Source organism: Aplysia californica, unplaced genomic scaffold (assembly GCF_000002075.1).
Source record: "Aplysia californica isolate F4 #8 unplaced genomic scaffold, AplCal3.0 scaffold00388, whole genome shotgun sequence".
NCBI lineage: Eukaryota > Metazoa > Mollusca > Gastropoda > Aplysiida > Aplysiidae > Aplysia > Aplysia californica.
This window is the reverse complement of record NW_004797658.1, coordinates 626,810-653,878: the sequence shown is the minus strand read 5'-3', so window position 1 is coordinate 653,878 and position 27,069 is coordinate 626,810. Positions and strand designations below refer to the sequence as shown.

Genomic DNA, 27,069 nt, shown 5'->3' with positions numbered 1-27,069 from the left:
AAAGTACGGAGGTTGTTGTTTCCAAACCTACAACGATTTGCCATGCCATTATACATTTGTTTGTCCGGCTGTAAAATTCTGACTAAACAACGATTCCGTTCTCATTTTTTTGTGAACAGGGCTCAAAACTCGGGGCCTTCCTCTGGTGAGGCCCAGAAAATTTCGAATTGCGGATCTTCCTGATGACAGCTTCCAGAACCTACCCCCCCCCCCCCCCCCCCCTTTATAAAAATTTCAAGTGCTCACGTTGGTGACACTTGTCTAGTCTTTTTAGTTACTCCATCTCCTTATTGGGGGTCCCCTGCAACGCCCGTTTTTGGGAACTTTCCTCTCTTTAGCCTAATGATTTTCCCCATGTTGTCTTGACTTTTACCAATCGTTCTAAGTATTAACTTTTAACTATTCTAATTACGACAAAGAGATAGGTAACTTTCAGTACAGCCCTTTGGTTCATGGCAATTTTAATCAGCTTTGTATGATTTCAACTTTTGAAAAATGGCGAACTCAATTTTTTTTCTCGTCTTCTTTGATGTCATATATGATCTCAATTTCTTTCCATATATTTTTACAATAAAAATTCTGTCTTTGCTAATTATCCTTTAATAAACTCATGATGTGTTATGGAGTCTTCCAAACAGTGTTATATTTTTCACCCCGGTTCATCGTTGAACAACCAGGCTCAGGTTATCTCTCAGCACAACACTGTACAGTGGGCCTATCTATTTGATCTATTTTGATTTTTCCCCTTCCATTTAATTCTCAATAGTCATGAAATCATGTTACTGCGTATCGTCTCAATTTTATAATTTTGTTATCTCTGCTAATTGTACAACATTATGTCGATCCAGCGCCATTCATTGCACAGCCGTAATCCAAAAGATTGACCACATCCAGCCTTTTAAAACTTTTATTTTGAATGTCGTCAAGAGAAGTCACTGTTTTTCAAATTGTACTCATATATTATAGGAACTGTGCTTAGACTTTTGGGGTAGTCACAATAATACAATATTGCAATCCCATTTTAATTTCCCCTTTTCATAATTTGTTTTCTTTTCCTATTGCTTTTCAGTTTCACGTCGTGAGACTCACTTTTTCTTTTTCATTTTCGTATTTTTCCACGAGGGGATGAAAATGTATGGGTTTTTTTTTTATCGAGAACCGTACTAAAAAAAACCCAAAAAAAACGTTATAATGTATGTATATAAACCTGTCTCTGCAAGTAGCTTTTTCTGATTGAGGACATAAATTGCGCACAGCATGAACGGAAATGTTGCTCGACCAAAACACTGGGAGCAGATGACGGAAGTTTATTAGAAAACCGGATGTTACTATGGCTTTTCCAAGGAGGATCCTAGGATAAAGCCTTAGCCTTAGCCTTACTTCTATTTTGCGAACCAGTGTGTCTGGGAATATTCTTACATTACATGTTTGAGCACTGCTCTTTGAAGATGATTCCCTGTTTATGACATTGCTGGATGTGCCAGTTAATGTAGACTAGCTAGATTATCTAGATCTAGATCTAGATTCTAGATCTAATCTAGAGACTTATTATTATTCATTTCGAATGTCTTGGAGTTTCTGATAAAGAGTCCGATTTTTTATAAGAAGGTGAGAGTACTGAGAGTCGATCTCTTGATTCTAGAATATGAAAAAATTTTATTCGGACTCGAGTCCGAATAATGACGGCCTATTGTTATATGCCACCTCTATTCTCACCCGGAGTGAGAATAGTGCAGGCGAGTCTTGTGGCTATTCTCACCCGGTGCGCGTTCACCAAATTTTTCGTTCACCCTAAACCACAGAATTCTACACTGTGATAACAGAAAAATTGTAGAATTCTGTGCCGTGAACAAACGTTCCATAACAACTGTAGCCTACTAAAAGCGTACAATTTTGTCTGTGGGCAGTGGAGAGAGAGAGAGAGGAGTAGCGTGAGAATTTCCGGGCAAAACAAAATGGCGACCCGCGTAGTTCGGCTCGATTCGAAAAGTTAAATAGCCGTAGCATCTTTGTAGACAACCAAATTAATTTACTTTTGTGTTTTAACATCATTTTTTAACTTTGTTTTGGTCAATTTGATCGTCCACACCGATAGACTGTATTCAGAATGAGACAGAGAGAGAGAGAAGAGGGGAGGAGTTGATCTTGCGAGAACTTCCAGGCGGGTGAGAATAGCCACTTTCATGCGGATTATAATCTGCATCTAGATCTAGGATCTAGATCTAGAAATAGAAATAGTTTATTCGCTCAGGGTGTGTGAGTACTGAGTATGGAAATTTTATTTATTTGCACATCACAGGGTGTGCGAATACTATGAAATTTTATTCACACAGGGTGTGTGAATACTAGATCTAGATTTAGATCTATAAAATTTTATACGCACAGGGTGTGGGAATACTGCGAAATGTTATTCGCACAGGATGTGTGAATACTATGAAATTATATTCACACAGAAGAGGGTGTGTGGTGAATATTACAAAATATTAACTTACGGAGTGTCTACACACTACACGTACACAGTAACCTGGCACCTAGTCTCTGTGTTTACGTACACTGTAATCGGCAACCGGGCACGTGTAGTCTCAGTGTCACGTACACGGTAACCGGGCAGGTAGCCTCAATATCTACGTACACGGTAATCGGCAACCGGGCATGTAGTGTAAGTGTCACGTACAGGGTAACCGGGCATGTAGCCCAATATCTACGTACACGGTAACCGGCAACTGGGCATAATGTAGTCTAAGTGTCACGTACAGGGCAACCGGGCAGTTCAGAACTCCAAGTTCAGTTTTTGGCATCCGGTGTAGCCTTCATCCCCACCCCTCCCCCGACTGTACCTTAACCCTTAGAGTGCTGATCGCAACCACCGGTCGCGGCGGCCCGAACTTCTGTTAAGTGCTGATCGCGACCGCCGGTCACGATAGACATTGGCATAGTATAACGCGATATATATATATATATATATATATATATATATATATATATATAAAAAGGACGAAGTACTAATTTTTATACTGCTGGCTGGTAGGCTGCGCAGAATTGATTTCGGCCGCCATTTTTCTTGTCACGGGTTTCGATCGAGGCGCAGGGAGTTTTTTGTTTCACGTTGAAGTCGAGTGACAGTGAAGTCGGAAAATTCTCGATTGCGACCAGCAACAAACATGAAAATAGTGTTGAATCAGATTCAGATGAATATGTTCCGTGTATTTTCCTTGAATCGGAAGATGGTTTCGAGGGTTTTGATGCTAGAGCTAACACTTTGTGAATATAACGTAGGCCTACGAAGCATCTAGACTCTGGTCTAGATCTAGAGATCTAATGAACCTGCAATTTTTATTCAGTCATTTCCAACACGACTTCTACAACAATAACTTCACAAAATACTTTTTGCTTGTTCTGAACATATTCGTAAAGAACTTTCAATATTCTAAAACTTTTTTCCTGACCTGGTCTTTGTTAGAAATTTTGACAAATAAAAAAGTTATTAGCCAAAAAAAAGCATGTATGTGCAAACATGGCGTTTTTCCAAAATAAATTCAGCACAGAGGGAAAATATAAGGGGAAAGAAGTCAGCGCTCTAAGGGTAAAAAATAAAAAATCAATAATCCCCCTGTTCCGGAGCCCTATACATCGCAACGCACAGACTTTGAATGAACTTTGGTGACCCCAACCGGTACTCACTGTAATGTGATGCACATGCGCAGGTTCAGTGACTGGTCACGATGGTGAGCCCGACAAGACGCTTGCATGACTTTCTTTTTTTTTTAGGAAGTGACAGCTGAGGGCAAATATTGATTTACATGTCATGTATTTTCATTCCGGTTACCGTGTACGTAGATACTGAGACTAGGTGCCCGGTTACCGTGTACGTAGATACTGAGACTAGGTGCCCGGTTACCGTGTACGTAGACACTCCTTATTATTGGCACAGGCCTTGCATTTCCTCATTTTTCCCCTCCTCGCGTACGGACAAAGATCACGTATATAACAAGAACAGTTCACTCCTCTCTTTGAGCCAATTAAAAGTTTCCTCAAAATTTGGTTGCACCCTCTTTGAAAAATTGCAGACTTTGCGAGTTCACTTAAAATTAACAGACTGTACTCCTATTGTTCTTCTGGAGAAACGAAAGAGAACTTCAAAATAAAGACTCCAGCGCCCACTGAAGCAATGCGTGGACTTTTGCAAACACCTGTCGGGCTGAGTGAACAATCTTGTAATGTGTTATCTTTGGCAGGGATAGATCTAATTCTAATTTTGCAATGCGATACGAAAAACCCCCACTCAATTGGAATTCAAATTGTGTATTGTGTCAATGATAATGACTCAAATCTCTCTTTTTCGCTTTTTGTTTTCCTTGTGCCTTGAGAGAGAGAGATGAGTGCATGCTTTAACCCTAAAACTGAAATAAGTGTATATTATATATACTACTGTACAGTTATTGAACATTTGAAGCCTTTGCCAAAAGGCTCGACCCTGTGCGAATAAAATTATTTCTTATTCGCACACCCAGTGTGAATAAAATTAATTCTGTGCGCACACCCGGTGTGAATAATCACTTCCTTTTTTCGGAGTGATTTTTCTCACCCGGGATGAGGATAAACTGGGATATTATTATTATTCTCACCCCGAGAATAAAATTGACACTATTCTCGGGTGAGAATAACACGACAGCCTACTACTATTCTCACCCGTTTTTTTTTTGTTTCCGCCCTTTTTATTTCATTTCGGGCATCATAGGACCCCTGTCACTGAGCACTCCAGGCGACAAAACTTGCCTCCCTCTCTCACTCAGGCGACTCGATTTGGGGAAAAACCTTATCTTTTGACTGAGAAAATAGTGTAGCGTCACCTTTTGTTGCTATTTATTGGTTCTGTAATGGAAAATTCTACTAATAAGGCACAGCGTGCCTTAAAAATAATCATGGGTTCTTTGGATATATTTTTTGTCTTGTTGTAAACAAATGCCAATTCTAACATTACAATGATGAACTACTAACATAATTTCATAAACAATTTTATTTTTAAAAACATAGTACTCTGGCAAGTGATTTCCTTTCTGAATTAGAAGGGCGGGTTGGGTGAAGATGCATGCGTGCATACTCTGAAGATTCTAAAAAATGGAGCAATACATTCCCCGCAGGAGCCTAGCAAAATCGGCCAGCGCTCTGAGGCAGGTCATGAACGGTCACTCTTACAATTCACAAATTATTTATTTAAATCTTATTATAGCCTACATGATGTGAATCTCTAGATCTAGGCCTCCCCGTTCTCAACACCCAGGTAGGCAGGCCTAAGAATAAAAATTCATTGCATTCTCAGAGCGGGTGAGAATAATATATTATTGATTATTCTCACCCCGGGTGAGAATAAAATGGATATTATTGTCACCCTGGGTGAGAATATAAAATACTAGATTCTATATATATATATTTTTATTTTCACCTCTGGTGAGAACAATGACAGAGTATTGTTACTTGTCGTCTTAGGTAAGTTTGAACTTTGGTGGACCTAACAACGAAGGCTCTTTGGAAATTGCCTTCCCGTTCCATAGCGATTCTTCTGAAACTGATAATTGATCATTTGCCCTGTAAACGTGAAGATTGTAGGTTTTTTTGAAATTATAATTTTGCAAGAGGAGCAAGCCCCCTGAACCCCCCCCCCCCCCCCCCCCACTTACAGGAGGGCTAGCCCCCCTGATACCCCCCACTGTTATCATGGCTAGTGCGCATACACATTAAACACGGTGGGTCCATTTAAGTTCAATCCGGCCAAAAAAAATTTTGAATACAAAAAGGCAGAAAAATATTACTGGCTAACGGTGGTAGGGTTCACTTAGCCTACATTGCCCCTTTTGTCCTTAGCAATCCCTTCTCTGTCTTTTCTAGCCTAAACAAACGGGAAGACAATTTCCAAAGAGCCCCACGGGAAACTACTTTTGAATTTTGAGCCTCGCTGTGCAATGATCAGTTCTTCGTAGATCTATCGATGTATTGTTTTGAATTTAATCTAGATCTAGATCTATGTACTATATCTATGTTCCCCCACTAACAGGGGGCAAGCCCCCCTGAAACCCCCCTCCCCATGGCTAGTGCACATTAATTTAAATGTAGCCTGAACATGATGGGTCCACCAAAGTTCAATCCAGCCTTTTTCGAAGTTACAGTGGGAATAAGTGAATATAAAAGTAAGATTTCGAAGTGATTATTTCTTAAAACGTTTGGGAAAATCTCTATTTGTCCTAACAGTTTCCGTCCTCTCGATTTTTTAGTGCTATTTGCTAGAGTTCGGCGTCATTCTGCGAGGACAGGGAAGAACTGTTTTTTGCATTGAATTCAATTTCTAGGGCTAGAGAATTTTAGATGTCTGAATATTCAGATACAAATGTAGGCTTACTTCTATTGTGGTTGGGGCAGGCAACGTTCCCGGTCTATACTTCATATTTGAAAATGCCTTCTAAATTTACTGAGAAAACAAGACTGCTCGACTTTGGCTTCTGGTAAAAACCTTTGCATTTAGTCACCCCCAAAGCAAAACGAAATCACTAAAAATCCCTCCACGCCCTGTTCACTTCTTACACACACACACACTCGTGCGGGCCACTCCATTCGCAAATAAAAACAAAAAAATCTTGAGAACAGAAACAGTTCAGAGAAATAGAGTTTCAAGTTTATTTTCCAGAGCTTTCGGAGAAATAGAGTTTCAAGTTTATTTTCCAGAGCTTTCGGAGAAATAGAGCCAGCCATAAGATTTTCTCAATCCCACCCCCTTGAGGGGATTCAAAAACATATTACAATTCATTTTTTTTACTAAGGTGTGTGTGTTCTTGTGGGCATGATTTAGTTTCACTTCTGTTCATATTTTTGGCCTTTTTCTTTGCTTTCAGTGAGATTGATTTTTAGACAGAAAGCATTCAAAAGCTAAAAATAAAAGTGACACGTTCCCTCTTAGTGGCCTTAGAAGCTCTCTAGTACAGTTTGAATGTGCTCAACATTCCCAGACCTAGCCTATCTACACTTAGATCTGCCAGTGTATTGTCTAATTTTCAACCCCAGGTTTAGAGGTCGGTCTTCAGCCTGTATTTATTATAACTAAAATTTAGGTCTAGATAGATAAGAAAGATTAGAAGTAACCCGACCGGGGTGAGAATAACAATTTTTATTCCCACCCCGGGTTGGAATACTCTTTTCCATAAGTTTTTTTCTTCTAATTTTCTATTATATACCTAGAGTACTAGAGTGGCTAGCAATACTCATTACTCATTAACTACGGACTTAATCAAGAATCTAGGCTACTTGATAAAGGGAAGTTTCTAAAAATATGATCGACCTCTCACCCCGACTGTCTATCAGTGTGGATAATCAAATTGACAAAAACAAAGAAAAAAATGATGTAGCACAAAAAAACCCAAACTTATTTGGCCGTCTACAAAGGTGCTGCGGCTATTTCACTTTTCGAATCGAGCCGAACTACGCCGGCCACCATTTTGTTTAGCTCGGAAGTTCTCATTACTTCTTTCTCTCTCTCTTTTCCTAGGCCTAGGCCAATCTCTCTCCCCCCCCCCCCCTGTGACCAAAGTCAACATAAGTATTAAATTTAGTCCTACTTTTAGTTTTTGGAAATATGAAGTGGGGATGGATAAAAATAATGACATTGATCAATAATCATGAGAAGAGTGATAGGGATAGTTATTTTATACAAACCTTCCCTTCGCATTATGAACAGCCTTGAGAAACTTGTAGAACTTTATACATTTTTTGGGGGCTTGCGTGAAACAATGTTCATCATGTCAGAAAAATGTTTACTGGGAAGATACGCATTCTAAGTTTGATGCTTGTGCACTGGCTTGAAAAGTGGCTGCAGAATATAACCACATGGTTTAGGTCAGATACGCGTGTGAAACAAAATACTGGAAGACCTTTCTCTGTCTTTACAAGTAGACAATGGGAATGGGATGTAACAAAATCAGTTATGTAATACAAGGGTACCATGTTGTGTAAACATTTTAGCTTTTTACTTTCTCAATCTATGATTTGAGTTTTGTGGGTTGAGAAACTTAATTTTTTTTTTTACTTTTCTCTTTCAGTAAATTTCAGACGATGATGTGGCGGTTTGGTGTGGTCTTGTTGACTTTTCTAGTTCAGGCTGTGCCTATATTGTCATGTAAGTTTTTGACACTGGTTGCCAGTGTTTCACTCAAGTTTTAATGTCTCCATGTATGTCATATATAGATAGAGTAATCATAACATTTTTCTTTAAATTTCATCAGCATCAACTCTACATTTGATGATGAACCAACTTTCTGGAAGGAGATATTTGATTGATATTAAATGTGTAAGAAAGTTGCATTTCCTCAGTGTCATTTGTGATTGGATTTTTTCTATTTCAATCTAAGTCCAAATTTACGCTCCTCATGCACTATTTAATAATAATACTTTTTGTGCTGTTGTTGGGTTTTTTTACTTTTCTTTTATAGTTTTACCGTGTACAAGGTTTGTGCAATGTGAGTGTGGATGTGTTCCATATCAATGAGTGACATTTTAATTACTTGTGGAACGTTTTGAGCGAAATATGTACTTTACTACTTTTCTGTGCTCCTCAGTATGCTTGTTCCAGCACCTGTTCCCCACAGCCAAGCATCAGGCCACCCTGACCAACAGCGACTACCCAGAGTTTTCCTGGGGGGTTCAATGTTTCATCTGGTCCTACACGGGCGCTCCGGGAACAAGGGTTAGAATAAGGTCAGTTGGAATGTTTCCCTTGGGGGAGGGAGTTCAATGTTTCATTTCCTCCTACATGGATGCTTGCTTAAATGCTCATCTCCGGCTAGCGCTTTTTTTCATTAGCCTTTTATGTCACTTTCAGCGTTTCACTTGTCACTATATCGATGTCTGTGGGTCAGGTAAATACTCTTTGCATCTCATCTAGTTTTGTGGTAGCTGTTTGTTGCGCCTGGTTCACACCTCAAGATGGAGGAGACTTTGTTCACTCGAGTGACATTCTCTCTACAGCTTCATGGATGTGGACATACCCTTGGGCTCTGGCAATTGTGAGGAAGCGTCTCTCATGTTTGGGCCAGTCGGTGACAGGAAGTACTGCGGAGACAGCCTTGTTAAGGACTTCCCATCAGTCTACGTGACTTTGACCAGTAGCCAACAGAGGGTCTACGTTCTGTTTAACTCCACCTCTGAACATAGCCGCTCCCGGTTCAGACTAAGGCTAGACATTGGTAAGTTTTTTTTTTCTCTTCTTTCTTTTCCTTTTTCTCTCTTTTACAAGGATCATTGCCTTAAATCGGGTATCCTTGTCTTTCTGTTTGGACTTTGTGTCCCTCTCAGCCTGTGTTGACCCTGACTGGCAGGATCAAAGCCCGCTTCCTAAATGATCTTTATTGTACAGATGGGGATGTAAAACATTGACATTAAAGAAGAAAATGACAATGATAAAATAAAATAAAATAAAATTTTATCAGTGGGACATGAAACATCTACCGACATCCACAGACCCTGCTGGAGACGGTGTGGAGAGAACAAGTCCTGAGCCGCCAACAGCAAACATGCCACAGACCTCTCCATACTACACCCAGGCGGACAGCTCATCACGCTTTGGCACAAACTCCTGCCATTCTCTGCTCACATCGACCACCGGCGAGGTTAGGAGCAGCAGGGTTCTGACCTCGCTTTTGCTCAGCAGAGGTCAGTGCTCCTGGCTGCTTCGCACCCCACACTCCCCAGGCACCGTTGTTCACTACCGCCTCAACTTCCAGTACTGCCATCTGTACAGGAACGACAAGCTCAGTGTGTACAAGGGCGAGGAGCCAACTGGCCACCCCTTTGCCACCTACGACGGGTACGGTCAGTGCCCGTTCTTTTCCGTCATCAAGGCGGAGAGTGTGCTCATCACGTACAAGCCCGATGAGCGCTGGGTCAGGACCATGGGACCCGCCAACTTCACCATATCCTACGTGGCTAGTGGTGAGTCGGGAACTCCATTTTCTATTCCTTCTCTTGTCTTACTTGCACGCCAGCGCCCCAAGGCACAGAGATGGGTGCTTTGGTGTGGTTTGCCTCTTTTTTTTCTTTGTATGTTACTCTCTAGTTCTTTACTTTTACCTTTTCATCCTTTGTTGCCTTTAAGTGTCGAGGGGAGATGCAGTTTTCTATGGTAGGCCAGCTCCATAGCTCTTTGAATTGGGATATTATACACTGTTACTCTCTAGTAGCACCTCTAATCTTGAGCACTTATATGACCTGTTTATGTTGTAAGTGCTGTAAAACTCTTACTCAGACTAAGTTAACGAAAATGAGACTTGTAGTGGAAGATCTAGTTCTGTTGTTGTTTTTTTCTAGTTCTCTAGAGAGGAAAAGAATAATCTCCATGGAGTGACAGTGAAGCTGTGAGTCTCAATAAGGTGATAGAAAAACTGTGAGTCTTAATAGAATGATAAAGTTACAGTTAGCCTCAGTAGAATGATAAAGTTGCTGTGAGTTTTGACCAATAGAATGATAGAATTGCTGTGAGTTTTTAACCATAGATTGATAGAGTTACTGCAAGTCTCAGTAGAAGGATAGGATTACTGTGAGTCTCCATAGAATTATAGAATTAGTGTGAGTCTTAATAGACATAGTTGCCACTTTCCCGCTAAATAGCGGAAACTCCGCTTCATCTAGCTTTTCCCGCTACTTCCCTCCTTCCTCCACTGGACCGCTCTCGGTCGCAAATTTAGATACTTTTTATTTTTTACCCGCGGAAAACACTGAACCGGGAGAGAGACGAAAACGCGGCTTGCGCATGTCCACCCGTAGCTTTCTACTTCCGTTCTTCTAGGCACAGCGCTAGTTTCACATTGTTTATTGTTGTGGAGCAACACAGTGTCGATCGGGCATCGGGACGTTGGCGCGCCGAGTTGTCATTGAAAATGGCGGAAATTCGAGAGAAATTGATGCAAAATACAAAAATAAAAGGAGCTGGAATGAGAAAGAAGCAGCAGGTGTGCGACTTGAAAAGTTCATTAGAAAATTGAACTAGTCGCTTTCTGCACTTTGCGTTTGATGCGACAGAAATTGCGGCCCGCGGCTCTACTGTACAATTGCGGTCCCGTTTGTTTACATGACGGCTGTGGAAGTGAATCTTGATCTAGATCTAGATAATCTATCTCTAGATATAATCTAGATCTACACATATTTAGATATCTAGATTTTAGATCTAGATTAGATAGCCTAGACTATAATTTTAATTCAGTTTAGATCTCTAAATAAGAAACACTACAGGGGCACTAAGTGCAAATGGGACCGCAACCAGCCTCCTTGATCCAATACTACTCTACATCGGTGTACAATTTTAAAGTGAAAGAAATCTTTTTATGAGACACCAGCTGGCATAAAACACTGGATTTTTAGTCGCCAAGTCCAAACTGTCTAATTGACTCGAATGCTTGTTAGTCAACTTAGTGCCTTTATGGTTTTTTGTTATTGTTTTTTTTTTTTATCACTGGAGCAATGAGGTCAATGCCCATAGAAAAGATGGAACAAACAACATCTATAGTGGCCCTGCAGAGGAGATGGGAAAGCAAGGCCCTCATACAGTACACCAAGGGCCACAGCTATGGAGGATCATATACTGCACTTAAGAACAGCCAGATCAAACACCACGAGACTTCAGAGATCCAACTTCATCAAAGAAAGCAGAAAAATCCAAAGATCCCTACAGGACCATCTACCAGCCACAGTGAACATGCTGAATCACACCCCAGAGGCACCATCATGGGAAAAGTTAAAACACTAACATAATTATACTCATGTCCATTCCTATGTTCACCACAGAAGATGACCTCAGCGACCTGAGCAAGAAGTCCCTCGCCCTGTCCATGCTTGAACAAAGATACCCACGAGAAGCATGGATAAGGATCTATACAGACGGATCTGCTTCTGATGCTGTGAAAAGAGGAGGAGCCGGAGTGTACGTACAGTTCCCGAATGGACGACGACAAGCAGAGGCAGTCCCAACAGGGTGACATTGTACGGACTACAGGGCAGAGACGAAGGCTCTAATACATGCAGCAAATATCATCAAGAATGTGGTAGACCCCCAAAGCCAAGTAGTATTCCTAACAGATGCCATGTCAGTACTGCAGGCTATCGCTGCCGGCAAACTACCAAGGCTACGAAAAGTAATTGAGGACATCCCATGTCTGAGGATCATGCTGCAGTTGATTCCATCACACTGTGGTGTCTTAGGAAATGAGCAGGCAGACAAGATGGCCAAACTAGGAGCACAGAAAGAGCAACCAGACAACAGCGTTAACTACACAGAAATAAAAACTATTATAAATACACTATTTAAAGCACCTCAGACACCAGATAGCTACCATAAGCCATCGCGCCAAAAACAAGTGATTATCTTCCGACTAAGGACACAAGACTGAGACAACATATGTACAGATGTTTTAAACTAATACAATCACCAAAATGCCAGTGTGGAGAGTCGGACCAAACTGTTGAACACATCCTTCAGCACTGCAAGACACACAGGGCCCTGAGACAGGAAACATGGCCAACCCCATTGACGTTACATGAGAAGCTATAAGGGCCGACAGATGAACAGAGCAGGACGGCCCAATTTATGAAAAATACCAGACTTCAAGTGTGATGCGATCGAGAGGAAGAAGAAGAATATTTCTCCGCTGAGAAAACACCATGATGATGGATGAAAACAAAAATAAACTGGAGCAAGCTGTGAAATCTAATAGCTGCCCTGTCATTATGAATTTGGCGTAATTGTTCTGATTTATTTTGTTCCACTTTTTCGAAAATATGTTCGCAGCACCTGTGATTCAGTTTTTTAAAAATTATTTGTTTTGCTACTCAAACTAAACCCATCTTCACCTTCCAGGTGTGTAATGAAGAAACACGATCAAACACTGGCAGTCTATGCCACTACGTCACTATGTCACGTGCAGCTGTCTGACTTTGACACCCGCTCTGCACAGTGCCCATGTGGTTGCTCAGTGCCAGCTTGTTGTGGCAAGGTCAGGAATAATGCCAACATCTGTTTGGCAAAGAATTAAAGAATTCCTGCGCTCTAGCATTGTGGGTGACAGCAGAATTAAACAAAAAAAAGAAAAAAAAACCAACCGTTGCGGATCAAGTTTGAAACTTGAAACAATCAGCTGTGGTGTGAGGCATTGTATATAGTTATGCTCAATCAAGATCAAAGACAACCATTAGTTTCTTTTGTTTCTGCAAGATTCAAACTGATACCTTAGAACAACCCCCCCACCCCCACCCCCTTCCCCCCTGAAGAAAACCTGAAACCCCCCAGGAAATTTGTTTCCCTTGATGAGTGAATATCTTGATTATTGTTTGAACTAATCTATAGTCAGTCAAATGTTGTTGTGTTTGTTTGACCCATGTAAGACCAGACCATTGCCAGTGTGTTCACCTGTCTTTTGTCTGTCTGTCCACCAGTCTTTTGTCTGTGTGTTCACTACTACGCTGTCCATGTGTGTTTCCCAGGGCCTGACACAGATGACAATTTGATGAGCACCCCAGAGCCAGTGATAACTTGGACGACGGTGCGAGAGGAGACAGGTCAGGACCACAGGAAGACCTGTAACTTCCTCATTACGGCCAGCATGGGTGTGGTCAACACCAGCACAGATCTGACCTTCCCTTTGCTGGCTAGTGGTCAGTGCTCCTGGCTGCTTCACACACCCCACTCCCCAGGGACGGTCATCTACTACCGTCTCACCTTTAACAACTGCCACCTTTATAGGAACGATCAGCTCAGAGTGTACAAGGGCAAGGCACAGACCGGCTTTCCCATGGCCACCTACGGCAATGGTCAGTGCCCATACCACTTGACCGTTGAGTCAGAGAATGTGCTGATCACCTACCAACCTCATAACTTGGGCAGCTCTGCAGAATTGGCCAACTTCTCCATATCTTTTGTCAGAGAAAGTGAGTTCGCAAATCGCATGGCCTGTCTCTCTTCCTCTTTCTTTTCTTTCACTTTTCTGTTTATATATTATGCTGATCCTTCTTTTATGTTCCCTTGTTCTGTTTGTGTTGTTATATTTTATTACTTTGTTCTATTTATAGTGTTACATTTTATTCCTTTGTTCTGTTTGTGTTGTTACATTGTATTCCTTTGTTCTGTTTGTGTTGTTACATTGTATTCCTTTGTTCTGTTTGTGTTGTTACATTGTATTCCTTTATCTGTTTGTGTAGTTATGTGTTTTCCTTTTGTTCTGCTTATTTTGTTACTTTTTATTCCTTTGTTTTGTTCATGTTGTTCCTGGGAGGTTGACTGGGGATCTGGTGTGGTTTGGTCCTTCTCTTCTATCAAACTTCTATACATCCTTAGCTCTCTTCTTTTTTTTGTTTGTTGCTGTCTAGTGACTTATTATATGTTTTGCACTATATATGACTTGTTTGTGATGTAAGTGCGGTAAAACTCTTACTAAGCAGGAGGTAGGAGGGCGCCACTGGCAGGTTCTACTTCTTTTCTTTCCCTCTGTTGTTTCTGCCTGTCTGTCTGTCTTACTTTTTCCAAACGCTGAATGTCTATTTTTGTGGTCGATGTGCTTCTTTGTACTGTACTCAAGCAAAGCAAACAAACTTTTACTAAAACTAAGCAAAAAGTGACAGCTTTGTGTCCTGGAACTGAATACAACCTGTCCTCCTTGCTGGCTGCCATGGGCCAACCCAGTGGACATGTTTGTGGTTCTCTTAGATGATTTGGAGAAAGTATAAAGTGTTTAGTTTAACATTGTGCTTGTTGGGTCAACAAAAAGTCTATTTTGGAAAGTTGAAGGTTAGCGAAAATTAATTAATGTACTTGTAGAATGTCTTGTAAATTGGTAAGGAAAGTGTTTTGTCTTAACAAGTCCTGAGAGATAGATGCAAGTGGATGTTTCTCTTAGGTGTCAGTCTATCTAGTGTATTGTCACATATACGTAATTACACTACAGTTTATCTTGTGTTTTGCCGTATGTATATTAAACAACAGTCTATCCCGTATTTTGTGATGTGTATGTTAGATCTCATTCTAGCTTGTTTTACCCTATTTATGTCAGACGACAACCCTTTTTGTGTTTCATCATTTGTTCATAAGCTTGTGTCTTTTACGTAAAAATTGTCTTTTTAAAGTAATGATAGGCATCTGTGTCTTCCATGATGTCTGTTTCCATAGCAACAGTCAACTGTTTGCCCGGTCACCTGCCATGTGGTCAAGGAGAGCGGAGGTGTTACCGCAGGGAAAAGTCCTGTGACGGTGTGTGGGACTGTCCAGTCAGGGGAGGGGACGAGAAGGGATGTTCCAGTGAGTATTTTATATATATAATATATATATGTATGTATGTGTGTGTGTGTGTTATGACGCTGTGGAATCAGGCTCTCATCAATTTTTGAGCATGTAGAGTTATTGGTATAATCTCAAAGCTTGTTCAGTTCATTTGTCTTGCTTTGGATGAAAAAAATTTCCATTTTTCATGAATACAAATGAAGATATTTGCAAATGAAGGAGGTAGGGGTCACCTGGTTTCAGAGATAAAATAAGTAAGAAAATGGCCACGAAAGATTAGTCATTTCCTTAGCTTGAGAGTCTGTGGAAACTGAAAAATTAGTTTTTTTGTGCCTTTAATCTAAGTTTATCTGCAAAATTCACACAGAAATGTGTTCTTTAATGGGTATGAAAGGTGTTTGAGCCTAAAAAAGAAAAATTCAATAAAAATGCACAAACCTGCGGGAAAATGCCAGTTTCTTTCTTCACTTTGATTATTTTGACGAGCGCCTGATTTCACCACGCTGCCTCACACGCACGCACGCACACACACACACACACACACACACACACACACACACACACACACACACACACACACACACACATATAGCGGGGGTGGGGAGATGGTGTGAGGGATGTTCCAGTGAGTAATGCTTTACTTATAACAGGTGGGGGAAGGAAGAAGTATTGCTAAATTATATTCTTTTCTTGTCATCTTCTGTTCTATTTTTCTTTGCTCTAAAAATGACTGTTATTGTGTCTATGTGTTTCTCTTTCTTCACACAAACAAAACAAAAATAATGACCTTATCTGACATGTGTTGGGCTAAATTTGTTCTGTGGTCTGACATGTGTGGTAGGATTACTTTTTCGTGTGTTCTGTGCCGTGACATGACGGAGCGTGTTGTTGTGTTCTCAGGATGCCCCCAACACGAATACAGCTGTAACTTGACCTTGACCTACTGCTACAGGGAGGAAGACCGCTGTAACGGCAAGGAGAAGTGCTCCAACTACATGGACGAGATGAACTGCAGTATGTACTCACTTCCCTTTACTTCTCTGTAGAAATTAAATGGGGGTTGTGATTTTTAAGCCTCAATCGACACTGTTACGATCATTTAGGAAATGGGCTTTCGACCCTGCCTGTCATGGGCCAAACTGGGCTTAGAGGGATACAACCTTCCTGCAAAAAGACTGATATACTCAATTCAAATTTTCTCCCTAATAAGGAATTGAACGCGGGTCTCTTAAGTGCTACAGCGAAGTGCCTAACGGCTACAACACAGATACCGGTTTACTTATCTGTGCTCGCCGTCATTGGTAGACATCTTTTTACTGTCACTTTATGATGAAATGATAAACAATTGTATCTTGTGAGGGAAAATTGGAAAGAAAAGAGAGATCCACTTCATAGGTAAAATGTGTCCTGTCTTTTGTCTTAAATCTTGGTGACTGGAGGGTGCTACTGGTAGGTTCTACTATTTTTCTGCCTCACCATGATTTCTGTTTGTCCATCATACTTATATCGCATACATTAAATGATGTGAGGGTGGGGGGTGTTGTCTTGGAGAGGTGGTCATTAAAACAGATTTGACTGTATGTAGTTAATTGGCTGATAAATGGTTCTCCATACAGTGTATCTTACATTTGTAGATATATTGAGAAACAGGTTGTTCTCTAAATTGTGTGTTTTTCTCTTAATATCTCCTGTATCATCATCATAATCATCATTATCATCATCATCATCATCATCATCGTCATCATCATCATCAGCCTGTCTCAGCCTGTACTGGAGATTAGGCCTCCAACAAGAGCTCTCCATGTAGGACTGTCCTAGACTATAGTCTCCAGCTCTGTTCCGCCATGTCTCATCTCTTTTAGGTCTGCATCTAAGAACTTTTAGGCTCTCCTTCTTTCTCTTTCCTTGTGGATTCTGTCTGTATGTCATGTTTTATTTCTGAGCTCATTCACTGACACTTGTTGTGACGTAGCCATCTGCTCTTTCTCCACCCCGCCCCATTCCCGCATCTTCCCCCTTCCCCTCTCTTCGCCCTGCCCCACTATTTCCCCCTTCCTCTTTTCCTACCTTTTTCCTCCCTCCATCTCCTCCCACACCTTCTCAACATTCCCACCATCCCACCCCCTCCAATCACAGCTCCCCAGCAGTGCTCCAAAGAGAAGGGCCTGTTCCTGTGCAAGAACAAACGTTGTGTTTTTGAGAAGTGGCGATGTGACCACACCCGCGACTGTCAGGACGGCAGCGATGAGGAGAACTGTTCCTCAGGTATGTTCTTAGGGTTAGGGAGAGATTTGTTTCTCAGGTATGTGCTTAGGGTTAGGGAGAGATTTGTTTCTCAGGTATGTGCTTAGGGTTAAGGTTAGGGAGAGGTTTGTTTCTCAGGTATGTGCTTAGGGTTAAGGTTAGGGAGAGATTTGTTTCTTAGGTATGTGCTTAGGGTTAAGGTTAGGGAGAGATTTGTTTCTTAGGTATGTGCTTAGGGTTAAGGTTAGGGAGAAATTTGTTTCTCAGGTATGTGCTTAGGGTTAAGGTTAGGGAGAGATTCGTTTCTTAGGTATGTGCTTAGGGTTAAGGTTAGGGAGAGATTTGTTTCTCAGGTATGTGCTTAGGGTTAAGGTTAGGGAGAAATTTGTTTCTCAGGTATGTGCTTAGGGTTAAGGTTAGGGAGAGATTCGTTTCTTAGGTATGTGCTTAGGGTTAAGGTTAGGGAGAGATTCGTTTCTTAGGTATGTGCTTAGGGTTAAGGTAAGGGAGAGATTCGTTTCTTAGGTATGTGCTTAGGGTTAAGGTTAGGGAGAGATTCGTTTCTTAGGTATGTGCTTAGGGTTAAGGTTAGGGAGAGATTTGTTTCTCAGGTATGTGTTTACAAAGTTTCCACATGGTCGGGAAATCAGGAAAAAGTCGGGAATTTTGCGATGGGTCGGGAAGTCAGGAAAGGATAGGGCCTGTGTAGTATTAGAAGTGTAGCTATGTAGACAGGATGGTTGATGAATCATGAAGAGGAAACATATAGTATAGTATAGGGTTTTACGACGCTCGCAACTGCATAAGGTCATATGAGCGCGAAGGAAACATAATTGAATCAAGTTATGGCTAGGAATACAGAAGTGAGATATCATTGTTAAGTGTAATAAGCTATTAACAGGGTGACTGCCAGGCCCTAGAAAGTACCTGGTAATTTGAAAAAAATCACAGACCCCGGAATGCCCAGGAATTTGAGGAAATCTCTAAATTGCCTTGGGAAAGACCTGGAAAAATGCATAAAAGTTCTTGAACATTTGAAAACCAAATCCAATAACGTCCTTACGTTCATTTTTGCCGGTCACTATTGTGATATTCATACGGCTTTTCCCGTTATGAGAGTAGGTTTCATGCAAACAGGCGGCTACGGCGGCAGGCGGAAGTGTATGTGTGACACCGAGGCTCGATCGCGAAGAATCAAGATCTACTTTGGCTTTCGTTACCACTCAGAAATTTACTCGTAATAGTCTGATAGATAATGCAACATTTGTAACATGCAGGTTGTGCATTACACAGGGCTGTCTAAATCTACCAATTTTTCCGGTAGATACCGATTTTGGGGCTGTTCTACCGCCATACCGATAAGGTGTCAAAACTACCGGCGGGGGTCATTCTTGGTGCACAGCGGCCTTATATTTCCCACGAATTGGGTCTTGAAAAAAATTTCAAGGATTTGGTAGGGACCCTGGCTTAGGGTTTTATGGTTAGGGATAGATTTGTTCCTCAGGTATGTCTTAGGGTTAAGGTTAGGGAGAGATTTGTTTCTCAGGTATGAGCTTAGGGTTAGGGTTAGGGAGAGGTTTGTCTCTCAGGTATGAGTTTAGGGTTAGGGAGAGGTTTGTTTCTCAGGTATGAGCTTAGGGTTAGGGAGAGGTTTGTTTCTCAGGCCAGGTCTGTGCTTAGGGTTAAGGTTAGAGAGACATTTGTTCCTCTGATATGTGCTCAGGGTTAGGGTTAGGGTGAGATTTGTTCCTGACGTATGTGGTTTAGGGTTATGGAATGGAGTGTTTTTTTCCTCGGGTATTTGCTCAGGGTTAGGGAGAAATTTGTTCTTCGGGTATGTGTTTAGGGTTAGAGAGAGATTTTTTTCTTCAGGTATGTGGTTAGTTTTGGTTATGGTCATGGATAGATTTGTTTCTCGGGTGTGTGGTAACGGTAATGGAGAAGTTTGCTCTTCAGGTATGTGGTTAGTTTTGGTTATGGTCATGGATAGATTTGTTTCTCGGGTGTGTGGTAACAGTAATGGAGAAGTTTGCTCTTCAGGTATGTGGTTAGGATTTATGGAGAGATTTTGACATTTTGGGCCCCATACTTGTTGGACCCTCATTTTGACTTTTGACATGCCCTAGTTTTGGCTATTTGCCTGTCCTTGTTTTGACCTTTGTCCTTCCCTGTAGTAACTTTTGATATGCTGTGTGTTTGTCTGTAGTGCCGTCGACGCGTGTGATCGTGGCAGCGGTTGTCGGAGCTACGATGTGCGCCCTGTTGTTGGTGATCGTGCTGGGCTGTATCTGCAAGATCTTCTCGGCCCGCATGCATCAACTGGAGGCGGTCGCCCACACTGAGACGCCCCTCACCCGGCTACAGGCCGAGCTGTTCCGTCGTCGGGCCCCGCCCCCTCCATACAACGAGGCCATGGTGACCTCGCGACCCTACCACCAGGCCTGTCAGGAACTGTTGGCGCAGGGTCAGATGGGGGCTGAAGGTCACGAGGCCACGGCGCAGACACAGGACAGGGGAGATCAGCGAAGGGGCCGGAGACACAGGAACAGACGCTGCAGCGGACGTCATCGCCGCACCGGGGGGCAGTCGGCGGGTGTGTCTGGAGAGCTTACTCACCAAGGAGAGGTCAGTCCACACAGCGGTCAGCACCCCAGTGCAGCGGGGGAGGCTGGCGACTTGAATGTCCCACCCCCCTACAGCGTCCTTGACCCCTGCGCCAACAACCCCTGGCCTTACCTTGACTGCTCCAGCTCCACTTCGGAGGAGGACTGGCCGGAGGAAGACTCCGTCCGTCACCGTGGCGACGACGATGATGATGTTCCTTTGCTGGACTTGGGGGCTGGGGACGGATCTTCTGTGGACATGGAGATGACTTCTGCTGCTGTTGGGGGTGGTGTTTCGAACCCTAGCCTTTCATTCCATGACACGCTCAGCCGTAGCGCTCCTGCACTTGCTGACACGCACGGTGAGGCCATACGACCGTTGTGCACGCTCTTAGAGCTGGAGGAGGAGGAGGAGAAAGAGGAAGATACTGCCAGCAGAAGTCTGTCCATGGACTGGGAGCCGAGCTCCCCCCCTCCCCACCACTGTGCTGACAAACTGGACGCCACCGCCACGGTCATCTCTGAGGACTCGGACTCTGAGTGTATCCTGGGGGCTGACCACGAGGGCGACAGGGATGCTGCTGTAGCTCATGAGGAGGAAGATGAGGATGAGGAGGAAGAGGATGATGGGGATGCAGGTGTGGGTGTGGATACAGATTCAGACACCGCAGTTCTTATTCCTTAGGCCCGAGCCCCTTACCCCTCGGCCTGCCACTCCTCATTCCTCGCAAATGGTTGGCTGAGAAAATCTCTGCTGCATTCCTGAAATGTTTGTTTGTTTTGAGTGTGTATAAGACACTTGCTTATGGTTTTCATGTAGTTCAACGCAACCAAAGAGCGGAGAACTGAGACGAAATTCTCCCATAGTGGATATTTGAGAAACCTCTTGGTTTACTTTGGATTATTTTAATTTCTGCTGAGGATTCAGGGGCATGTGAGAATTTGGGGGTGTACTTTTGACAAAATGTGGGCGCTTATTTACTTTTCTCAAAGTCTAAGGGCTCGGCAGTGCTTCCACTCTTACGTATTTTTACGGTGTTGGGGGCTGAAGGTACTTTCTGTACTTGTTTTTCCATCATTATCAACTCCCTCCGTAAAAAACTGTGACAGTGTAGATCTACCGAAATTCTGAAGCAAAAAATCCGTGCTCGACTTCGTGCCGTCTTGTATAATTTACGGTAATTGTCTCGACAATAAATCAGTGTTATAGAGACCTGCCAGATTGCGCATTTCCTGCAACCGGCCATTATTCTGCTATGCCCCATGCGTTCATTGCGGGTTGGTAGGCAGTACATTTTTACCTGGAGATTGATCGAAATCTGGTAAACTTTTTGTGACAATTTCCTCCTTTCTATCATTCACTCATTCTGTCTGTCTATCTTCGGACTGTTGCTGCGGCTGGAAAATATACGCGTTGATCAAGTAAATTGACTTGTGATCTTAGGCAGAAAATTACTGTCAGAAAGAAACTTGCTTGCAAATTTATTGTCTAGATCTAGAGAAATTATCAATGCGAAGATGTAACGGCACAGGAACGCAATACAATAGTCTCCGCCTAAACGCACGGTGCTCGGGAGGGCTCCTGAGCATGTGTTTACACGGAGCGTGCATTTACATGAACCTTAGCGAAGGGAGGAAGGGACGCAGTCATCTCAATTCTTTATTACTCTGGTAATCTCCCTTGGAGGAGGGGGTCATTTTGGCAGATAATGTATGACACGTGACTGTTTTGTGAAGGATTCCTCGGCAGGGGTTAAGAATACAAAGGCGTTGAATGGGGGGGGGGGGGGGCAAACTCAAAGTAATGAATATGCTCACTATAAACATCGGGAACAGATAGCCTATGAGGAAACTGTTGGTGATAGTCATAGAGACGACGGACCAGCCACGTGGCTTTCCAAGCGACCGCCCCCGACCGTAAATTCATGCAGAATCATCCTCGAGAAACATTTTGTCTTGTGATTCATTGAACTAGTACGTTATAAGTTCTTTGAACTCAGCTTATTAGGCTTACTAGGCTAATCTTCACTCCTATAGAGGCCTGTCTAGTTTTTACGGCATTTACGCATTTCGCACATCACTCCTAGGTCTAACTAAACATTACACGCAGTCACTCAAACTCAAACACAAGTCAGAAACCTTCTCTCAAAGATACATTTCCAGTGACCAATCAAAAAACATTTCAGTCCCCCCACCCCGAATCCCCCCCAACATTTAACCGACCAGCCCTAGACCGAGACCTATGCGTCAGTGGAAAGTAGGGTGTGTAAACCGTACGCTGTCTATCACTCTCTTTGTCCGGCGTGAGGGGCACTCTCACCAAATATCCGGTTTTCTAGTAAATTCTAGGCTTGCCGTATGCAGGCTGTGCAGGTTGTCGTTAAAATTTCCCCTTGCCAAGCTTAACTTGTCTGCGTATTTCGCGGATGGGAGCGTGCGTTTAGAGGGAGTGACCGTGCGTTTGTACATCTAAATTATATAGTAAAAAACCTCTCAGATGACGAAAGCGTGTGTTTGAGCGGAGCGTGCTTTTGTATGGCGTGCGTTTAGGCGGAGACTACTGTAAGGGCCGCAGTGAAAAAATTTGTGCTAAAACTACTAAAATGAAGAATAATTCGAAGTGGTGTTCCGAGGTTGTTACATGCTACATTCAGAAGTGAAAATTGTGGAAAATTAGGGTACTCACTGGGTAACTGTATTGTGAAGGTGCATATCTATTCATTATTCCTTGGTTTGCCTTTAATCTATTTTGCAATGACAAATTAATTGAATTATAGTTGCAATGGAAGAGGAACCTGCTTTTAAAGATTGCCAGCAATGGAAAGATAATGTAGGTGAAAAAATCAAACAAGGTAAAATATTGGCGAACAAATAAATGTTATAGGTTGTAGGCAATCTCTTCAAGCAGGCTTCCAAATGCCATTTTTATCCTCTAAGAGCACTAAATTTCAAGGAACCTGATGGGGGCCCCAGACCCCCAGCAAAATGTTCCATACTTTTCCGCTTCAGTTGGTGGCAGCACTGCTTGGGTATACTTTTGACTAAGTTTGAGGACCTTGGTGTATTTCTGACTATCTGTAAGGGCTTAGAATACCTTTGACAGAATATGAGGTCTTCAAGAATACTATTTTCCTTACAGTTGATGTATTAGAACAGCAGTGATTGGGTACACAGAGGTGATTTACTGCTGAAAAAAAATCTAATCAATGCGAATGCCATTCTCGTTCTCTGAGGTTATTTGGGAGGGGGTGTTGGTTTTTTGTTTGAGGAAGATTGCATCTAACAATCAAATTGTGTAACGGTACTATGGCTCTATCACTGCTTACAGTTTTTTCAGTGGGTCATCATCTCTGCATTACGTCTGTCACTTTTCTTGAAATGGCCGTGTAAACTGTTTCGTAAAACTATCACAGGCCATGTCAACTGAAACTGGCATAACTGAAAACAGACTTTTAAATCTACAAAAAAAATTTGATCTGCAAATTTATAGACATGGCATATTTTATCCTGCTTTGCAACAGAGTAAAAAAATCAGGTGCTGGAAAATTTTAGTTGTCCCATTTTTTTGCGGACAGGATTAATTTTTTTCCCTGGATCTGGGTGAAAAGAAAAGGCTGGGTTGTGTCTAGAGTTAAGCCTGACCATGAGTAACCACTTCTTACATTTCTCAGTTCTGTTGAATGTACAAAACTTACACTTCTGATTTCTGTTATATGTACAAGGTTTTATCAATTGTCATTTAAAAACTGAATGATAATTTTATGCCTTTCAATGTACTGATTTGTTAGCAAGAGGGATATGATTGATTGTGTATATAAAACGATATGCACAGGTGGTCTGTGACAGGAATTTCATTGGCTAAATATATCATCGCTGCCTTTCATCATTGTCATATGTCATAATACAAGGTTTTTAGGAGAAGCAAAACAACTGGGGGGTGGGGGGGGGGGTTGTGATCTTAATACAAATCGTTTAATTTAAATTCGCCTCAATCCAGTGCTATTTTAAGACTAGGAATGAAACTAGGACCAATTGATGCTCCTCCTCAAACTTTACAAGACGTTTGGTATTAATTTTTTAATTTCTATTTTGACGTAGGACAATGTTGAAAGATGGCGACAATATGTAAAGACATGCTCTGGTTGTCTCTTCTCTTTGTTGTGCCTTATGCTGATGCTGGGAGGTGTTCCGGTGTCCTGATGAGCCTTGCCTACTTTGACTTTCCTTTCATCCATCTACATAGATGACAACTGTAACTATCTCTCTTCATGGGATACAACATCCTAGTAGAGTCATAGAATACAGTGGAGTCCACTTATATGGATATTTGCAAGACTGCTGGATTTTCATTGGCATAGCCAGGTTTTCGGTTTAAAGAGGTTGCTCAAATAGAAGGGGAAAAAATATGGAGGGGTGCTTGTTTTCTTTCTGTTTACCGCTGTTTTCTGATTAATCATGTTCTGTTTAAGTAAACGACACTGTATTTTCCCCTCTCATGACTGGAACTCACTAGTTCTGCATGCAAAGATAAAGAGCCTAATGAATGCGCCTTAGATGGTGATCCCATGTAGCTGTGTATGTGAAGGAAGTGAGAGAGGGTGCCTTAAGAATCCTCTCTCTGTATCTCTTCTATCTACTGCTGTCTGCCAACTTGTCTCATGTCTTTTGCTCACTATTCCACAAGTAATTGTAAATAGCAGATTATCTGTCCCTGCCCCACCTCTTTTATCATTGTTTAAGAGGATTTTGTCACCGCCATTGAACCTTGTAGTTTGTCAAAATTTTGAAACAAATGAAAGTCAATTGTATTGTTGAGTTTGAAGAGGCACCTTGACTGGTCCTAGTCTCATTCTTCTTAAAGTAATCACCGATTTGTATGAATTTAAGGTTTTGTATTTAAAAAGTTTTTTTTAACAAAATAAAAATCTTTTGTTTCTCCTGAAAACCTGAACTTTTGACACAAGACAATGTCGAATGCCGGGGACATTTTGACATTAATTAGCAGAATAACTGCCCCTGCCCCACCCCTTTTTTATCACTATTCAAAGAGCATTTGTAAATAGCAGATCGTCTGCTCCTGTCCCAATTTCCCCTTTTGTCATTATTTATTCTCCCATGACGTTGTGGGGAAATTCTGCTGTTTGTAACCTGTTACTACAATGCTTATCTTTTTATAGTTCTTGAAGTTGTAAAAGAACATGTTTTATTACTGTGCAAGAATACACCTAAAGCTAAATGTTGTTTGTCTTTCAGTCGTTGCTAAGATAGGATAGGTGAGGTGTAAATTTTGTTTGTTGCTAATATCATACGAATGGGGTGTAAATTTTTTTTGTCAGTTGTTGCTAAGACCGGCTGTGTGGGATCTGGAGGGCTGAGGAATTTCAACACCCACCCTCCACCCTCAGATTTGTTGTTATACCCCAGTATTTGTCATTGACCTCTATATTATGTATCCTGTGCCCATATGTGACTTCGCTGTGTGACCTACTTACTTGACCCTGGGGCACATGTTCCATTGATGATTGTTCTACTTCTGTTTGTAGCAGGAAGGACTTCAGCTCTGTGCCATCTCACTGTGCTCTGTCTGTCAGTTAACTGTTTTGTTGTCTGTCGGTCTGTCAGATAACTGTTGTGTCTTCTTTTTGTCTGTCAGCTCACTGTCTTCCGAAAAAAAAAAAAGAAAAGAAGAACAGGTGTCTTTATGTGTATAATTTGTTTATGGCGAAATGACCCGACGACTGTCACTGATGGTTCTGGTGGCGACTGTGTTATCTGTGTGTATTTTTGAATGTGTCTATGTATGTGTGGAGTGTGTGTGTGGTCACTCTGTTAGACTGAGTGGTCATTCCTGTCTGGCTGCATCTAGAAAGTCTCACAAAAATCTGTTATTGTTGTTTTCTTGATTATTCCACAACGAAAGTGCTTTCATTTTTTTTTGGGATGTACATTATGCTTTTTGTATGTCCATATGTATCCACATTTTCTTGATGTGTCCATATTCACATGTATTGTACTAACCCGTGCGAGTAGCCTACATGTCTGTGTTTGTGTATGTGTGTTCCGGTGGTCATGCTGAAATGTGTTTGTGATGTGATGTGTTGGTGTGCTATGTTTGCGATGTTTTGTGTTGTGTGCTATGTTTGTGATGTGCTGTGTGCTATGTTTGTGAAATGTTATGTGCTATGTTTGTGATCTTTTGGTGTGCTATGTTTGTGAAGTGTTCATGTGGGTTCTATGTTTGTGAAGTGTTCATCATGTGCTATGTTTGTGATGTGCCGTGTTCATGTGCTATGTTTGTGTTGATGAGCTAATATTTTTTAAAGTGTTGGTGTGCTATGTTTGTTCTTCACACAAAAATGCCTTTGTGTAACCATCCACTAAACTGCTAGCGGGTGGGAAGTTGTCTCACATGTAGGATTTTTTTTGTGTGTGTCTGTGGGGAGGGGGAGGAGGGAATGTGTCTGTGTTTATTTATATGTGCGTGCGTGTGTGCTAAGTGTGCTGTGTTTGTATGTGCAGTGCTATGTGAGTATGGGCATACCGTGTGTGTGTGTGTGTTTATTTGTACCAGTCTCTGACCAACCAAAAGTAATCAAGCCTGCTATGCCCCCCACCTTCCGGAATGTGTGTGTGTGAGCGTGTGTGTGTGTGCGCGTGTGTATTATGTGTGTGTGCGCACGTGTGTATTTTGTGTGTGTCCTTGTATTATGTGTGTGTGTGTTTGTGTGTGGTTTAAGAAGACACTTTCTGACTCTGTGTATGACAGCCTACAATTGTCTCGTTGTGAGTGGTTGGCAGGTGCTCTGCTGTGGTTTGCTCTTTCTTTCCTGTCAAACATTTATCATCCTGATTTATCCTCTTTTCTTTTATTTGTATGTGACTTTCTTGTGTAACACCTCTAATCTCCAGCTACCCCTCGTG

The 27,069-nt window shown here is 41.9% G+C and overlaps 1 protein-coding gene across 1 annotated transcript; it reads left to right on the top strand.

The window, feature by feature from the left end:
• The first annotated feature begins 1,182 nt into the window (after positions 1–1,182).
• On the top strand, positions 1,183–21,557 carry LOC101862519. The gene is made up of 10 exons (XM_005103747.3): positions 1,183–1,608; positions 8,085–8,161; positions 8,601–8,739; positions 9,010–9,227; positions 9,502–9,972; positions 13,513–13,956; positions 15,191–15,319; positions 16,202–16,315; positions 17,438–17,566; positions 19,752–21,557. The coding sequence occupies exons 2-10, from the start codon at positions 8,098–8,100 to the stop codon at positions 20,831–20,833; spliced, it is 2,790 nt and encodes a 929-aa protein (XP_005103804.1). The 5' UTR covers positions 1,183–1,608; positions 8,085–8,097; the 3' UTR covers positions 20,834–21,557.
• The last annotated feature ends 5,512 nt before the right edge of the window (positions 21,558–27,069 follow it).

Bases quoted from the DNA above. Each gene is read 5' to 3' on its own strand.
- LOC101862519 (XM_005103747.3), top strand. From the start codon at position 8,098: ATGATGTGGCGGTTTGGTGTGGTCTTGTTGACTTTTCTAGTTCAGGCT. The intron at 9,973-13,512 runs GTGAGTCGGGAA...TGTGTTTCCCAG, and splicing joins CATATCCTACGTGGCTAGTG to GGCCTGACACAGATGACAAT. The intron at 16,316-17,437 runs GTATGTACTCAC...CTCCAATCACAG, and splicing joins CATGGACGAGATGAACTGCA to CTCCCCAGCAGTGCTCCAAA.